General features: G+C 38.6%; 2 protein-coding genes across 4 annotated transcripts; one reads left to right on the plus strand and one right to left on the minus strand.

Annotated features, from left to right (window-relative positions):
• Positions 1 to 489: 489 nt before the first annotated feature.
• Positions 490 to 5,204, minus strand: FKBP7 (FKBP prolyl isomerase 7). 3 transcript variants are annotated; one of them, XR_015773164.1, is made up of 5 exons: positions 4,966 to 5,204; positions 3,432 to 3,583; positions 2,488 to 2,630; positions 1,207 to 1,340; positions 725 to 853 (listed from the first exon to the last, which is right to left on the minus strand). XR_015773164.1 is itself a non-coding variant. In XM_088059260.1 (5 exons), exons 1-4 carry the CDS (start codon positions 5,166 to 5,168, stop codon positions 2,220 to 2,222), a joined length of 546 nt encoding a protein of 181 aa, XP_087915386.1. In that variant the 5' UTR covers positions 5,169 to 5,204; the 3' UTR covers positions 1,260 to 1,340; position 2,219. The 3 variants fall into 3 exon arrangements, 2 of the variants coding, with proteins under 2 accessions (XP_005519907.1, XP_087915386.1); XM_088059260.1 differs by lacking the exon at positions 725 to 853 and adding an exon at positions 2,219 to 2,267 and having other exon boundaries at positions 1,260 to 1,340; XM_005519850.3 differs by lacking the exon at positions 2,488 to 2,630 and having other exon boundaries at positions 490 to 853.
• Positions 5,205 to 5,492: 288 nt separating this feature from the next.
• On the plus strand, positions 5,493 to 16,341 carry PLEKHA3 (pleckstrin homology domain containing A3). The gene is made up of 8 exons (XM_005519851.3): positions 5,493 to 5,629; positions 8,846 to 8,962; positions 9,974 to 10,129; positions 10,572 to 10,708; positions 11,666 to 11,830; positions 12,994 to 13,037; positions 13,560 to 13,675; positions 14,482 to 16,341. Exons 1-8 carry the CDS (start codon positions 5,590 to 5,592, stop codon positions 14,607 to 14,609), a joined length of 903 nt encoding a protein of 300 aa, XP_005519908.1. The 5' UTR covers positions 5,493 to 5,589; the 3' UTR covers positions 14,610 to 16,341.
• Positions 16,342 to 17,584: the final 1,243 nt, after the last annotated feature.

Consider the following 17,584-nt stretch of genomic DNA (forward strand, 5'->3'; position numbering starts at 1 on the left):
ATAGTGTAGATTTTTAACTTGGTGCTGCTGAATAAACTGGCTAACTTGATAATTTCACTAAGTCAAAGTTTAAAAACTCACTGAAAATACTGCTTTTTCTTCAATACCAAATTCTTTATGTTAATATTACATCAAAGAGGTTATTTTAAATGGCTTTAAAAACATATTTGTTTTCATCTTAACATTCCATAGACTAAAGTTTGCCTATTTTAAGGTCTTTTCTAGTTAAGTGCTGCAAATGGCCTTTCCTCAAGAAGCTAGGCTAGAAGCCTGCAGTGGTCTAAGAGTTGTATTCCTGGGATTCTGTTTTCCATTTTTATTTTACAGGGGATTGAGAAGTGTTCATCAGTTACACTCCAGCTATGTCAAAGGATACTTAAGTTTTGTGTGCTCAATAGAACAGAAATAATTATTTTCATCAGTATTTCACCAAAGGAGACTACTGTGCAATACTGTAGATTGGAACATGTAGGAACCACAAATAGTAGCTCATGGTGTACTTCAATTTTATTTCTTTCTTTTGAAAGATCTGACACATTTTCTTAGCTGAATGTTAAAAATAAGATTTTTACAGTCACCTTAAAAGATATAAAAAGATTCCACTATAAAAAAAAATACAAAAATTCCATGAAAAAGTATTATTATTTAGAATTCAGTGTCCAGAAAACAGCCAAATATTTTTTTTAAGTACTTAGAGTTCGTCGTGTTGGTAGACATTGTATTCCTTTGCTGATATGAAGCCATCTCCATCATGGTCATTCTTCTTAAATATATCAGCTAAGATTTCATCATGGGCGGAGGGATGACGTTTTTTGCCATCTCTTGCAAATTCTTCTTTCAAATACTGGCTTATCTAGAAGAAAAGAAGTCAAATCTTTGTGACTTTTATGCCAGTATTCAATCTAGCTATCTTCAAGGACACTGGGGGTATACAAGTAATATATAATAATAATATAATAGTAATATATAATAATATAAGTATATATATGTATATATATATATACACAAATTATATATACAGTTTGTCTACAGGAAATGTGAGACTTATTAACCTATTAAAGCAAATTTCAGCAAACTACACCACAGTGTAGTTTGTGTAAGCACACAGAAACCTTACATAATCAGTTGTCACGTAAAGACAACACTGATGCAGCCACACCTATAATTTTATAAATTACTTGTTTCTAATTATTTGCATCATATTACCTCAAGTTCAGAGAGTTTCTTGTCACCATCCTTGTCTATTTGATTAAATGCTTCAACACTACGAGGTCCCTTATTTACTGCATAAAGTTCAATCTCAAAGACCAATGTTGCATTGGGTGGAATCTTGCCCTGTGCTATGAATAAAAGAAAAAAAAAAGCATTTAAGGAATCAGACACTATGGGCAGAGATCACATGTATGATAAGTTCACATATAAAGCATATTTTTAATTAAAAAAGGCAGTGTTAATGTTCAGATTAAACTCTGAATTTAAATGTACATCTAGACAGGAAGATTGATTGTGTTAGATAAATTATTTTGGAGGAAACTTGCTGATCATGTACCTGCCTGAAACAAAAGTGTATTGCATACCAATTCAGGTACTTTCAGAGATTAGGTGAATGGTTATCATGAAAAACGAGTACTTCTAAAGTTCTCACTCTTTCACATCCTGTCACATGACAGGGCTTATTTAGAGACTGGTTCTAAGATGTAAGTCTTTATTAAACAGCTGCAAGCTGATTTAAAATATAACAGTAGTAGATCAGTGCTCCTATGCATTTTCTGTCTGAAGAAATAAGCAGACAATATCATGTTCTACCTACTTTGTATGAATTATATCTATGGTAAAAGGTATTTTACGTATGCTGTAAAACAGTGTTTAAAATGTACATCTCAAAAAGCAGCAACAGAATGTAAGTCATCTGACTTGCAAAAAAACCCCACAGAAACATCAAACTACTGGAATACTTTGGCTCCTAAATTAAGAGAACAACCGTTAGAATTCTTTGTTCCTAGATCAAAGTATTTTCTGCCACCTGATTTAAAACCAGCACTGCCTACAAACACAGGTCCATATATCATGTATCTGGCAAAAAAAGGGAACTGAGAAGAGACAGCAACAAACCAATGCAGTCTAAAAATAGTGCCAAAAGAGCATAAAGAAATCATGCAATGTAAAATTAAAATGTAAACATGCAAGCTGCCAAAGCCAGTGAGCATGATGTTGTAACCTCAGAATTTTGAGCTTGTGTCCATCCTCCATAAACTGAAGAATCTATACTGTTTGTAAACAGAAGATAAACAAAACTATTACACTACTCATCTAAAATAGACATAGTAAAAATGACAGGTTTCAGAGTTCAAAAGGCTTTAACCTTCCACACTTTAGGAAAGTAGAAGTTTTAAATACATCTGAATATAAATAATGATTTAAATACCACTTACAGAAGAAAGAATACAGTACTAGAATTCAGTGCCAGTAGTTTACAAATATACATACCAACAAAGGAAAGACATGTAAAGATTTAGAAAGCCACATGCACTTTTCTAGTTCAAGATTAGGTAGGCATCTTCCCCAGCATGCAGGAATACGCTGAGACAGAAGACAGGTGTGCTGTAGGGAAATACTACTTCCTTCAAGTGCTACCTGGAACAAATAGTTAATACTAGTATTAAAGAACATTTTTTATTTGAATTGGTGTTTTTCCTTTTTGTATGAAATTGTATTGAAGACAAAACTGATGCATTGAATCCTGAGATATCAGTACCAAAGTATTATTATAGAGCAAGAGTTGCCTTTTCACAGAAACTACTACACCCATGTCAGAACTGAATTCATCTACATTTAAGTGCTGAAACACTGCATAAGACTTGTACTGGAACTTATAAAAAGTAATCTGCACACTGAATTATCTTATATTCAAATCAGGTTTAATGAATTGCACTGTTACAATTACTGTGTAATGTGATAATGAGAGCCATTAACTATTCAGAACATAAGCAGTATTTTAAGCAAATTATTTCTACTTAGATTAATTGCACTGCATTATATTCCATTTTACTCAGAAGATGCAGATTGTCATTAAAAGGCTAAACAGGCAGCAGTCAAATAATAAAAACCAAATGTGACTGGAATGTAATAGATTAACACAATAATGCTGATGTGTCTCCAGGAGATCTTCCTTTTGCTGCCCATGTTTCACACTGTGGCAGTACTTGGGAAAACGAACTGGGTGGCATGCACTGAGCTCCAAACTGCAAGGCCTGGGTGTGGGTCTGTGCTCAGGACTTCTGAACCCATGTAGCAATGGGCAGGACTGGGGCTGCACAGCTGCACTGACTCCAAATGGGAGCACCGGTTCTTACAGACATCTACAATACTGTATGTTTGAAAGGGCAAAAACACAGGAAAGACAAAGTTTAGCTTTAAAACTTCTGTTTTACCATATCCTTGCTGTCCGTATGCTAATGATGGAGGAATTGTCACTTTCCGTTTTTCTCCAGGACACATATTCATCATAGCAATATCTAAGCCTTTTATGACTTGTCCAACACCCAGAACAAACCATTTTGGATGGCCTTCATTTTGCGTCCGACTATTAAAAAAAAAATTCTGTATGAGTAACATTAATATAGTATTTTTTTACATACATATAACTTTTAGTTACAGTCAGTAAGAATATGGATTATTAACACACAAGAATGTTTAGAGTGCAAGAATACAAAGTATAAACACTTTTTCTGCTACATTTATAATTTAAGGTCAAATCTTGAGATAAATATAAGTGGAAACCTCCTTTTTGAACTAAAAAAAAATAAAACCCTTGCTTTTGAACTTCTTACAAAAACATCCAATCTTCCTGATCATGTACACTGCATGCCAGAAACAAGGTGCCACTGCAGAAAGTCTCCAAGAAGAGGAATGTGGGGAGCACTAGAAAGTGAAAATGTCTTTAGCAGTTCACAACACTGTAGGATGGGATGGGACTGAGAGTGCAGGTGTGTGCTGGGGAAACCTGGCAATGTCAGCTACAGTACTGTGTGCTCACCTGCCAAGGGCCAGGTCAGATAGCCAGTGCTTGAGACAGCTTCTGGTCGTATGAGACATCCCCAGAATGTGCACTGCAGAAAACAGCAACTGAGCAAAACACCCAGAGAGCACTGGGTACGCTCTCACTTCAACAGGCAAAGAAATGCAAGTGAAATGGTACTGTTAAATGTAGAATTAGGCTATACTGATTTTTTTTCTTGAATTATACAAGTGGGGGAATGGATCAGGATTTTTGCAATGTGCAAAGCTATTGTCTGAGAATAGATGGATGAGGCAAAATGAAAAAGCAAAAGCCTAAATAATAACTTTGTGGTAAAATGGATGGCACAATGAATCAAGAAGGGAAACAGCAAAAGGGACGAGGCAAAAAGGCTGCAAACCACTACTGTAATAATGTGGCTGGCACTGCACAGTGCCAACTATGTGGGAGTGCATGCTATATAAAAAGTTTCTGCCTAAAATTGTCAGTGTGTATTCCTACCAGGAGCTCCTCCTACCAAGCCGAGTTTTTCTGCACGTATTACAGCACAGCAAATATCAACATGATGGGGGCTTTTTTCTACCCTGCCAACGAGGGTCTCCATGTCAGGTGTGGGCTACAGGCTCTCCAAGTTTTTCCGTGTCGGGCTCCTTCACTGGCGACGGCCACCAGCCTCGAGTAAAGTCTTTGATTTCCATCTTTTGCCTCTGCGCTTCCGCTTGACCCTAGGGAAACTGCACCCTTCAACATTCGCTTAAGGAAAAGAGAAGGCTGAGGCGGGGAGAAATTACTGCTGCTGGTGTGGTCAGTGCGGGCCCGAGCTGCGCCGCCGCCCGGAGCGCCCCGAGTCCCGTTTACCCGGCTTCGGGTGCGTGGGGCGGCCGTGCCACGCACCCCGCCGGGCAGGGCCCACCGCCCGTCCTCCGACCCGCTGCCAGGGGGCTCACCTGCAGTAAAACTTGGATCCGTCGCTGGCTAGGAACCCGTCATAGTGCGCGTTCAGCAGGTCGCCCTTCTTGCTCTTCGGGCTGCAGGCCTCGGGGAGGTGCAGCACCTCGATCTGAACCTCCTCCGCCGCCGCCGTGCCGCCCTCAGCCCGCGCCGGGGCCGCCAGCAGCGCCAGCAGGAGCAGGGGCAGCCCACGGCCCATGTCGCTCCTAGGCGGCCGCCGGCGTGGCACTGTCCCCGGCGCGCCGGGGGCCGAGCCAGCGCCGCCGCCCCGCCCCAGTCGCGCCGGACGTGCGGACGAGCCCGGCCCAGGCAGCGGCCGCGGGGCGGGCGGTTCTTCGGGCCGCCCTCTCCGCTCAGGAAGTGGAAGGGACGTCGGAAGGAGCCGCGGGGCGGCGGGGCAGGGAGCGCGGCGGGGCGCGCATGGGGGATGCAGAGCGCCCCGGGGGGCGGGCGGCGCCGCCGGAGCGGCCGCGGCCGCCGCGCCTGAGCTGAGCGGCTCCGCCTCCGCGCGGGGGAGGCAGCGGCGGGGCCGGGAGGGGAGCGCCATCCCCGCGGCGGCCGCCCCCGCCCGTCCCCCGCGGCGGAGCAGGAGGATGCGGCCCGGTGCCGGGCCCTGAGCGATGGAGGGCGTCCTGTACAAGTGGACCAACTATCTAGCGGGTAGGCGGGGGGGGCAGGCCCGGGGGGCAGCCGTTTAGGGCTCGCCTCGGCCTCGGCCGTGATGCGCCGCAGGTGCTGCTGCTGCCTCGCGGGTTCCCGGCGGGCGGCCGGAGCTGTCGGTAACGCGTTGGCTGAGACATTTGTGCTTGGAGCCGAGCCCCGGCGAGCGGCCGAGCATCGCGACGGAGGCGGCCCCGGGGCGGCGGCGCCTGGAGGCGGCTCCGGGTCTGGGCCGGGGGACGCGCCTGGCGGAGCAGCCCCAGCGCTCCCCACGCTCACCCGGGCCGGGCCGGAGCCAGGTGAACCCACTGCCCCGGGCCTTCTGCCGAGCCTCTCTCGCGACCTGGATTGCGCCTTGCCGAGTTAGTCAGAGACTCTCAGCAGGACAGGGAGCTCCTATATCCCAAACTGGAACACACATGATGAGATGTAGGTTTATTAAGTGCGTTTTTGGAAGCTCTGCAGACAAAAAGTGCGCCAAATGCTAGCATTTGCCTGGTTTTGTTTGGCTGATCCTCTGCTGTAATAGAGACTCCATCTCCCTCTGGAGCAGGCAGCGGGCAGGCAGTGGTGTCAAGGTGAAATATTTCTTCGCTGACACTGTGATAAGACTAATTGTCTCTCCCAAGCAGATCAGCGTTAGATCACACACCGTGCTTAATCGTGCCTCTTGTTACACTGCTTTGGCAGTATCTTCTGTGCCCTCTGGTTCTTGAGCACTTCATATGTGGAATTCTGTTTTCAAAACAATGAAAATTGTCACTTTCACTTATATGATTGAAAATGTTGCTGTAGCAAAAGATAAATGGAGAAAGGCAGTGAACTCTTGTGGTGTTTGCTCTTATTTTATTTAATAAGCAAATACTCACCAGTAGCTGTGAATGCTATACACACAATAGACTGTTAGCATGCAGCTAATTTCTGCTGAAATCCAGTACTCCTCTGAACCAGCAAACTTCAGAACCCTTCCTTAGGCTTATGGTGGCCAACAGAGAGCATCTGCTCCTGAATTTCAAAATTAATGTGTCAGGGATTACCTAAAATCTCCAGAACGTAGGAGGGCAGCGTTTTTTTAAAAAGTAATCATATTAGTGAAATGTTTAAGTTTTGTTACTGTCTGTCTTGTTACTCTGCTGTCTGTATAGTATCTGTTTTTGTGGCGAAATATAGGCTGTAGTACTTGTCATTAATGCTAGACACCAAGCAGCGAAGGAGCTTTATTGTTGCTTAAGTGTTATGGAAAACATTTAATTTCTTCCTTCATTAAAAGCAAACCAGAAATACAGCTGCTTTTTTATTTTTTTCTCCTCAAATAAGAATTTGTGAAGTACAAATTTGTTAAATATTTTCTCAAATGTAGGATACCGCCCAGTTTCAAATTACAAGAGGTGCTTTTGTTCTTTGCCTTGCTTCTGTGTGGCCTTTTAAATCCTTTACTTCTGTTTTTTTCCAATATTAGAATAATGTGAGGATGGAATAGTCATTCATGTAGGTTTCCTTTTTAGCAGAGTAGGACTGTTTTGACAGGCATTTATTTACAGGAGATAAAGACAGTACAATCTTGCAACAGATTGTAGCAGAAAAAAAGATCTGTGCATTTTTCAGTTGCATTTTACAGGACAGAGTCTTCTGAATTGCATATTCTTTTAGTGTTGACGTACACACACCACTTGAAATTTTTCCTGTATGAGTTCTTATCCTTTAGAGTTTGTGGTTTTTAACATTCTGCTTTTGAGTGTGGACATGCTTTTTAGTTACCACTCATTTAAAAAGACACCTGTACTTACTGTTAAGCTAGTAAACAACAAAAAAGAAACAATACACAGTTACATGTTACTATTTCTTTAACATGGAATGGTTATGTGATTTAATGCAGCCTGGTCTTACTTTTCATGAATTAGTGTTAAAACTTGTAATGATGCTGGTGCTGGAGAGTGTCCCCAGAAGGGCAGTGGAGCTGGTGAAGAGTGAGTCGTACCCCAAGAAGCTGTGCCAGCTGAGGGGGCTCCGCCTGGAGAAGAGGAGGCTCGGGGTGACCTTATCACTCTGCAACTCCCTGACAGGAGGTTGGAGCCTGGCCAAGGTCAGGCTCAGCCTCTTACAGATAACAAGTGACAGAACGAGAGGAAACGGCTTCAGGCTGCGCCATGGGGGGTTCAGGTTGGGGATCAGGAGGAAGTTCTTCATGGAAGGGGTAGCATTGGAACAGGCTGCCCAGGGAAGTGGTAATCACCGTCCCTGGAGGTGTCCAAGAAACAATTGGATGTGGTCCTTAGTGCTTTGGTCTAGTTGACAAGGTGGTGATTGGTTAAAGGTTGGACTAGTTGATGTTTGAGATCTTTTCCCACCTTTAATGATTCTAAGATGCTATGAATAGTATGAAACCTGAAGCTGGCTTCTGAGTCTGGTACCTGCTTTAGCCTCCTGTGTTAAAATACAGTGCTGCTGGATGGCCTCAGCTTGCTCTGTTGGGGTGGCAGCTGGAAGGCACCCTGGGCCACACTGTCATATCACCAAATACCTAGAGGTATTTGGCCACACAGTTTTTGCCATTCCAAACCCTAAACCAAGCAGGAAGTTAAAGTTTGCTGTCAAGTTGTAAAATAGAGGGATAATCTGCTCCTGTTGTACAGCAGTATAGAGAGTATAATGGGCCAGTGTCATTGTTACGCTCTACTGGAATATTTTAGTGCTAGGTTATTTGTAGAAACGGAGAAGGTGTGAATACGTAAGTGTGAAATATAAAGTTTTCACTGAAATACAGTAGCTAAAGGACAACACAGCATAGCAGTTGGTGGCATCAGTCATTTATTTGTATCTTACAAATAAGTTTCTACAATCTTAGAAAAATCTGCCTGAAAAATATAGCTGAATGAGAATGGTTTTTCAGAGGTATGTAATTCAACACAACCTTCAAAACAGAATTCCATGGTGGCTTAATTAAAATTTAATTTTTCTCTAGAATGGAATACAGTGAAAACAGAAGAGAGTTGCTGATCTTGCACCCAAAAAGAATGGGAGTGAAATATCCACATAACACTAGTCCTGGTTATAGAGTGGCTCTGGTCTTCATACTGCACAGATTGTTTACTTCCTAGTGTGTTACAAGAATAATTTAATCTTTGCCTCTTTTATTAAAGTTTAACAAACAAAGAGATTAATTTGATTTACAATTTAGGAATTAAAACTTCACTTTCACATTTTTCATCTCTCCAGGTTGGCAGCCTCGGTGGTTTGTTTTAGACAATGGGATATTGTCATACTATGATTCCCAGGATGATGTTTGCAAAGGCAGCAAAGGAAGTATAAAGATGGCTGTGTGTGAAATAAAAGGTAAGAATTAATAGAGTTCTGCTTGAGAAAATTTTAGCTGCCATAGAAATAGAAAATATTGCCAATCATACATTTTTGCATCACATGTTTTTCCTCCTCTGTTTTTGTTTGCTTGTAGTCCAGTGTGCCAGCTTCATAGTTCACAAATAATAAAGAATGTTACTAGAATTGTGTTTTGAGATTTAGAACACACCATTTATTACTCTTTGTTTTTAATAGTTACGTGCACAAGGTTCATGCTTAAAGTTATGTCAGCTGGCTGTTTAGTTCTGCTACTTTTTCCTGTTATGACCAGGGACAGAGACTGAATCATAAAAGCCGGTTTTCCAGAAGAGCAGCAGCAGTGATCCAAAAGTGGAGATTTCTATAAACCAGAAGTGTTTAGTCTTTTGGTTTCCCAAGTAATTTTTACTTTTGTCACTGTTACCAGCTGTGCACATGCACGGGTGATGGGTATATTTGAGATAGTAAGTGAACTGTTTATTCCAAAGTTAGAGTTTAGTCTTTACTGTATTCCTAACTGTAGATCAGCCTCCTTGGCTAATAGCAAGGTGTTTTCTAGCTTCCTGTTGCTGTTAACTATGACTTTTTTCTAGATCCTCACAGGTGACTGAGCTTGTGATGTGGGTAATTTCATATTAAAAAGTGGAACTTAATTTTTACTTTACATGAGCCACTAGGTATTTTTCATGTGGTAATTGCTTTTTGTTAGTGTTTCTTTAGTGTAGATTAAATCAGTGAAGTAAAGAGAGGAGGATCACATTTTTAAATTTTTTTTTTGCCATTCCAGTTGATTTTGCTTGTAACCTTGTTCTTTTGGTGAAGGAAAGGGGGAGAAAGGTTGAGCAGCTTTGGGCTTTTCCTTACTAAGCAGTGGTGCATTGTGATTTACTGTATTACTGTGAGATTATCATAAGCATTTTAAAACACTTCAAGCAGTGTTTAATAAATGATTGTTACCGAGTTGAGATTATTATTATTATTTCAATTTTTTTTCTCTTCTATCACAAGTTCATGCAACAGACAACACAAGAATGGAGCTAATCATCCCAGGGGAGCAGCATTTCTATATGAAAGCAGTTAATGCAGCTGAAAGGCAAAGATGGCTGGTAGCACTGGGGAGTGCAAAAGCCTGTTTAGCAGATACTAGAACAAAAAAAGAAAAAGGTATGTGTGTTACCTAGAGTAGATCACTTCTTCAGATAATCATAGTGCAAATACTGTGGTACAAAGTCAGTATTATTGTATTTTAATATAAATTGTAATTATTTCTAGTCATCTCTATGGTAAATTCCCCCTCAGTAGTAGTTACTGAATTGACCTCATGTATCTTAAGAAGCTGAAATACCAGCAAGGTGTTACTGTAACTAGAATAAACATGCTGTTTATAGCTGTTGTGAAGACATTTCATTTCTGCTGTTACAGTAACTTTTTATAGTAGCTATTTTTTTTTTCCATAATTTTTCATGGATAGCCTAATGTAACTATTTCCAGCCACTCTGGTGGGTGGTATAATTTTCAAGTTGATACTCAAATGAAAAGTGCTTAAAAATTACAATGTGTATGTACGTTGTATGCAATAAATTGATATTTCCATTTTTTTCCATAGAAATAAGTGAGACCAACGAATCTCTTAAAACCAAAATGTCCGAACTTCGTCTCTACTGTGATCTTTTAATGCAGCAAGTTCATACAATACAAGAATTTGTCCACCATGATGAGACTCGCTCTCCTCCCAGCATTGAGGTGCACAATTCTAGAATTTCTTTTCATTCCATTATATAATACACCTCAAGTTACTGTTGACGTCTTAAACCTTATTTATCTCCCCAATGTTGGGAAACCTAATGTAATGTCAACTTTTGAATGCTTGAGTGTAGGTGTAGTAACAATGGTTTTCTGTGTGTAAAGTACCTGGATGGTTTAACTGTAATTGTTAGGAACCAACTGTGTTTCTGAGCCGTTTGGTTGAAAGGCCAGAAGAGCTGTCATATGAGCAATACAATATTTTGTCTTGTTTTGCATCTCTGTTCAAGCAGTTGGAGCAATCTTAGTTTGTCCATTCTTACTTTGTTACGTGGGAGGGTATTCCATTATTTCATCAGTGAAAGCTAGTGTTCCAGGCATTGGAAACATGCAGTGTAGATATCTATCTCTGAATGTGCACAAGTACAATACTAGAATGTATTCCTGCTTTTCAGGGAAAGGACTGGAAATTATGAATGACTTCATTCTTTGCACACTTGAACAGCATGTGAACAGTGTTGTTTGTCCTTTAGTGCAAAGCCAGGGGTTGATGCTAAGGCACAACAGAGCAAGTTTTCAGTTTAAGGAGGTGAAATGGACCTGCAGCTCCTTTCTCTAGTGTGATAAAACTGTTCACACCTTCTGCTGCAATTCCTTTATTTCACTGAATGATCTTCTGGTACCAGTTAGTCACTGTGAGAAAAGCTTTGTAGTAAGGCTTTGTTGGCTGGTACCCTAAAGAAACTCAGATGTCAGAAAGAAGTTGCAATGCTGTCAAATTTGTTTTCTTAAGTTTGTTTTATGGTAAGGTGTACATTTGATTAACAAAATGGGAAATGTAAATTCTTAGTGGTAATGAGGGAAATTAGTGTGTCTGGGAGAGGTGATGGAGGAAAGTTGTATTTGCATCTTTTAATTTTTTTTCTTGCTTATGCTTCTGCTTTCATTTATTTTCAGAACATGAATGAAGCCTCTTCCTTGCTTAGTGCCACATGTAATACATTTATCACAACACTTGAAGAATGTGTGAAGATCGCTAATGCCAAGTTTAAGCCAGAAATGTTCCAGCTGCCTCACCCTGATCCCTTGGTTTCTCCTGTGTCACCATCACCTATTCAAATGGTTTAGACATTTTTTTAAATATTATCTTTTCTAAGTGTCATACTGGTGGTTGGACTGGGGGGAGGAGTGGCAGAATGCCATGCTATTGTTACGTGCTATGATGTCAACAGTTGTAATCTTGACTGTGTTATAAATCAGTACTGATCCCAAATATAAATCAGTTTTCAATTCTCAGTCTTTGTTTGCTAGCCTTTACATCATTAGAGTAAATTATCATATGTGTCAAGGCCCTATGATTAGGTTATCTCATAAATGAAAGAGGTTTAACTATTCCTCAGTTCAACTGTTTGATTTTTTTAGAGTGCACACTGTACACTGATTATAAAAATTACATAACTTCACCTCCTGCTTAAGTGCTTTGTGACTTGAAGCACTTCAGCAAGATAGCATGTTTCAGTGTATGTAATTAAAGATATTTGTATTAATATATCATTCCCTCATCATCATCAAACATCATTAACAAAAAGGTATATAATGATAAAGATATTACTTACATAACTTTTCATTATTGATAAATTCCCTTAGAAGGACAGTGTATGGGGAATCAAATGCTTTCTCTGTTCTGTGTATGTATTCCATACACAAGATGAGCTGGATTGTGCAGTTTTGTTGTGGGAATCTCTTTCTTTCCATATGGATTTCTCATCTCTTTATCTCCACTTTACTACAAAGCTGATCATTATGATTTAAAATAATAACTTTGATATGCATAGAGATTTGACAGTGATAGCAGGGAAACCACAAGGAATCAAGAAGCATAATTTGGCTTTATTGTTTAATGAGGAATTTAAACTTCCATTTGGTAAAGGAAAAATATCTTGATACTTCTGTATATCATAGCAATTAACAATGGCTCCTGAAGGAGCTTTGGTGCAAGAGGGAATGAATTCCATAGATAGGAGGTAGCATCTTTTTGTAGTAACCTATTTCTTTTTCTTGTGTGAATGTTCTAAAACATTTAATATTGATGGCAATACATCTGTTTTCATATAGTTTAATCAGATTTTTAACTGAGAGTGGTTGCTTTTTATAAAAAAAATTGCCGTCTCTCTTTGTAAAGACTAAATAAAGTAAAAAATAATGTAGATATCCATATCATTCTTCTGAGTAGCTTGTGACATTTTTGGTGTTGTTTGTTCTTTGGAATCTTTTCTTTCCCCTAGATGAAGCGTTCCATTAGCCATCCTGGTCCTTGCTATTCAGAAAGGTAATTTTCTTTTTCCTTAAGATTTTTTCTTGTGTCTCAATAGACCTCCCTGAACTTGCTAGCATTAAAGTAAAAATGTGAGAAGAATTGTTTGCTTGGGGAAAAAATTAAAAAATCATAAATTGATCTAATTTTGAAAACAAAAGGTGCAGATTATCAGCTATTGGTGGCAGCTGTTATTTTTAATACAGTACCAGAATTTCATCATGCTAGATGCTTTATGCAAATGGCTTGTTTTGACAAGTTAATGAAATTAGAGTGCAAAATGTTAACATTCTTTTTCAGTTAGTATTTCAGATTCTCAAATTATTTCCTTCATTTTCATTTCCACTTTCAGGCTTTGCAGTTATGAAATTATGATTGTTGACTGTGCTGTTTTTAGTTTGCTATAGTAGACTAGTATAGTTAAAAAGTATTGATACAATTGAATCCAAACATCAAAGTTATTTTGAATTTAAAGTATATAAATTTGTGTGGGTTGTTACAGATTTTGCTTGCTAACAGAGCTTATTTACTTTGTAGGATTAATCACTCTGTAAAAGAACCCAGTTCATCTCTTAATCGATTTTCTCAGCGGCGCAGAAGAACATACTCAGATACAGAATCTTACAGTGATACACCTTCTGAAGATTCTCAGAGTAAGTTTGAAAGGGAGTGAGTTTTCTTTGTATCTTTCAGTACAATTTATTTCCCTGCTTACAGCAGATGTTCTAGCACTGATATCAGCATGAGGAAAAAGATACGATATTATATTGTTCTACTTCTATTCTATTCTATTCTATTCTATTTCTATTCTATTCTATTTCTATTCTATTCTATTCTATTCTATTCACCTGTATAGTTTGTTACCTGGTTGACTTGTGTTGGTTTCCATCCATAATACAAATGATCTTGCAGCTGGAGTAGTTACATTCAGTGTCACAATCAGTGAGACTATTTGCAAGATAAAATTAAGACATGTCCAGAAAAGGGATGTTTGTCCTAATAGACTCTTGCACAAATGATTATCTGGTAAGTGATGTGGAATATTGCTATTTGCCACCTGCTTATTGTCACAGAAGAAATTATCTTTTTTTGACATCTGTGAATTGCAGGGGTAGTTTTCACTCAGTGCATTGTGGAAAGATGGTTCATTTCAGTGGCTTCTTGTGTTTTGTAGAGAACAGCACTTCTCAGAAGGCACACAGCCTTGCCAATAAGAAAGATCATGATCAGAATTTATTCCCTCCTGATTAGGTGGGCTGACTTAGTAGCCAATTCTTCCATGCTTTTTCCTTCTGAGTCTTGCTGGCATTTTGACTTTATTGTAGCTCCTCTCAAGCAGACTTCAACTTGACTAGTTCTTCTGCTTATATATAGTAAATACTTTGCAAATACAATAATTGATAGATTGGACAATACTTTCAGGGATTGAAAATTAAATACTTAATTGATCTCTTTATAGGATCTGCTCATTGTTCTAGAAGTGCTGTCAATGGAGATCTGGTATCCTCAGCCATTCCTGAAGAAAGGAAATCAGTGTCAAAGGAAAGATCTGAACTGGAAGAGACTCTTTCATCCTTTTCCTCCTGAAGCAACTGAAAGTATTAAATTTTCTATAAATAATGCTATGCAAAAGCTGCTGTAATTATACTGTTGTTATAGGAAGTAGTTATTTCCCTTTTTAGAAGGATTTCTCTGCACTTTATAGAATAACATAAATTCTATCTTTGAAGTGTATTTTATCTTTATATAGTTTATTTGCAAGAGTATTTTCCTAATATTTCACAGTTTGAATGTGCATTTTTTGGAACAAATGATGGCTTTAATAGATAGGCATCCACATTTGTAAATGCAGCTCTTTTTAAAACCTGTGGAGGTCTGACTGATACATTAGTAAACAAGCATTATAAATTTCAGCAAAAGGTTTTCATTATTTTTGAGAAAATGCAACTTGCGCCATGGGCCTCTTGGTCATTTGAACCAGGTCATCCACCTGGAGCTGTGATTAGCCCCACAATGGCTTTATTTTGCCAGTGTAAGGGCTGTGGGAATGGGCACTTATGGCTCTGCTCCAGCAGCTTGACGGTAATTGACATTGCCACCTTTAAAAAACCACAACGATATACATAATCCAGTCCTTCTTTTTAGGCAATGAAAGTAGAAATATTTAGTGTATTTTTCTAAACAAATGTATAAAAATAACTTAATATGAAGTATTTGTACCAAACACGGGATATTTAATAGTTTTTATTTATTTATTCTTTTTTGCATCAAAAATTTCTACCTACTTTCACTACTAAAGGTCTAAGATCTACTAAAAGCTTCAAAATGTGCATAAATTGTTTCTGGGGTGTGTAGCATCACAAATAATTAATTCAGTGCTGTTAAGATTTACTCTGCTTACTTAAGATGTGTTTTTAGCAAAGTATGGTAAAAACAAGAGCTGAAATGTTAGACTGTTCTAAGCTGCTGTTGTAATGGATATTTGTATCTATACATGTTTTATTTATGACATATTTATACAAAAGGGAGCGTATGTTTTTGCAACTCCTTTATGTATCATTTGAGGATGGTATACACCAGAAGATGGATTCTGCTCTCAGTTACATCAGTGTAAATTTGCATTAACTGTAAGTGAGGTCAGGGTCTGACTCTCTTAATAATTAATGAGTAATATAGTGTAATAGTGCCTACTAGCACCTTGGTCAAGAAGGTTGTTAATGTAAGCTTTTGGGAATTTTTTGAGTGTTTGTTTAGGGGTGAACTTGGTCTTAGCTGTAGAGCACTTTAAGAAAGCCATTTACTGTTCTTGATTTACACAATTGCTAAAGAAACATACAGGGTTTTTTGTACTCAAGCACATACCAAAATCTGTTTTTATAATCAGATCTTAAATTTGGTTTAACTAGTCTTCCTTTTGTGTGTATAAATAATTTCATGCAGGCTGGAAAGAACAGATGGGAATGGGAGCTTTCCTTATAAACTTTCGGAATGTTGATTTATCTAGATCAAAATAGGTCCAAATGTTGAGGAAAAACACAAGAGCTGTTGGTCTTATATAAAATGCCAGTTTATAACCATTATGTCAGGTTCAAGTGGAATGGAATGATTTGTAAAAGAGGTTTGTGGATACCAGCTCAGAGCTGTCATTTGTGCTCAGTTCTGTCAGTTTTCATGCAAACTGGCATATGCATATCAGCCACACACATGCTTGTACATATTTTTTTCTGAATGTTTGCTTTAATGTTCTGTAGACACGACAATTGTAAAAATATGTATTAAAGAAGATATTCAAAGAAGTAAACTACATACTGCACTGAGAGTGTTGTCTTAAATAGTATGCTGTCAGAGGTGCCTTTTGAAATTTCACTGAGGTTTCTGCCAGTGTCTGCAGTGTTAATTACATTTCACAATGACAGATACTTTTTCTGCTTTCAAGTACTGTGAAGAGAAGAGGTTGGACTCCACATTGTGCAAAAACAAAGTGGGACTGATCAGTAATGTAGTAAGTAATAATTTTAAATACTGCCACAAGACAAAAGTTGTGATCAGATCCAAGCACAAAATTTGCATGTAATTGCTTTAGTGCTGTTCTTGTTTTTTCTAGGTCCGCAAAGCCGTCATTTCAATTTTATGCATATATATGTGATATGTTTCTATTAAATCAGCCTTTTTTATAGATACCTGTGCCAAATATTCTAAAATGTATTTCAGTGAAAGTAGTGAAGATGATATGCTGTCATACTATCACTAGTTGGGGTTAAGAAAAAAATTTTGAAAATTACCAAGCTGAATTACAATGATCCATGCATAGTAAGACTAAAAAGTACCTGGCTGGTCTTACATATTTTATTTACAAACTTACGGGAAGCTTATCAGGAATGCCTGATTGTATCATTCTTTGTGGTGCAGAATGAGAGCTGAACCTCAACAGGATAGGTAGTTGGTACTTCTGGCTTTGATCTCACATGCCTCTGAAGTGATCAATCTGAAACCAATTCAAATTTCTAAATAGTAAGTATTCACACTTAAAGAATATAAACATGGAACATGTATTTAGGTGAAAAGTGGTAACTTCAGTTGTATCACTGAAGTTTCTAACGTCAGATAATTAGAACTAGAATGCTTGGAAATTACAGGCTTCCATTATAAAGAATTAACAGTAAGGCACTCAATGATTTGGAGAGTTGTGAATACTGAGATTACAGTGTTCAGGGGCTTTAAAGTACTGTAAATTAATGTTTGTATGTCTTTCAACTTAGTAATTCAGCTTCACTTTTTAAACTTCTATTTTTTTCCCCCTCAGAAAAAGTAATCTTTGGGGTAGGAATACTTCAGTGGTTGCTTGTGCAAAAAATTTTATTCCTTACTTAAAAATTGAAATCACACCTATTTCTTTTTGTTAAGGTTACTTTCACAAATTATAAACTTGCATTTTGCTCTACTCCTATCACTTCAAGTATTCTAGTGTAGCTGTTTTTCCTGTTGGTATAAATCAGAAACCTTTAAAAGGGGTATAATACCTGAATAAAGAAAAAGTCTACGTATGAAAACCAGCTACAATG

Source organism: Pseudopodoces humilis, chromosome 8 (assembly GCF_049639895.1).
Source record: "Pseudopodoces humilis isolate 2021_Gansu_Grassland_sample_001 chromosome 8, ASM4963989v1, whole genome shotgun sequence".
NCBI classification, from domain to species: Eukaryota; Metazoa; Chordata; class Aves; order Passeriformes; family Paridae; genus Pseudopodoces; species Pseudopodoces humilis.

Coding starts and splice junctions, on each gene's coding strand:
- FKBP7 (XM_005519850.3), bottom strand. CDS start 5,168: ATGGGCCGTGGGCTGCCCCTGCTCCTGCTGGCGCTGCTGGCGGCCCCG. Junction 3,584..4,965: donor GGATCCAAGTTTTACTGCAG/GTGAGCCCCCTG, acceptor TTTTTTTAATAG/TCGGACGCAAAATGAAGGCC. Junction 1,341..3,431: donor ATACGGACAGCAAGGATATG/GTAAAACAGAAG, acceptor TTTTATTCATAG/CACAGGGCAAGATTCCACCC.
- PLEKHA3 (XM_005519851.3), top strand. CDS start 5,590: ATGGAGGGCGTCCTGTACAAGTGGACCAACTATCTAGCGG. Junction 5,630..8,845: donor GTGGACCAACTATCTAGCGG/GTAGGCGGGGGG, acceptor TCATCTCTCCAG/GTTGGCAGCCTCGGTGGTTT. Junction 10,130..10,571: donor TAGAACAAAAAAAGAAAAAG/GTATGTGTGTTA, acceptor TTTTTTCCATAG/AAATAAGTGAGACCAACGAA.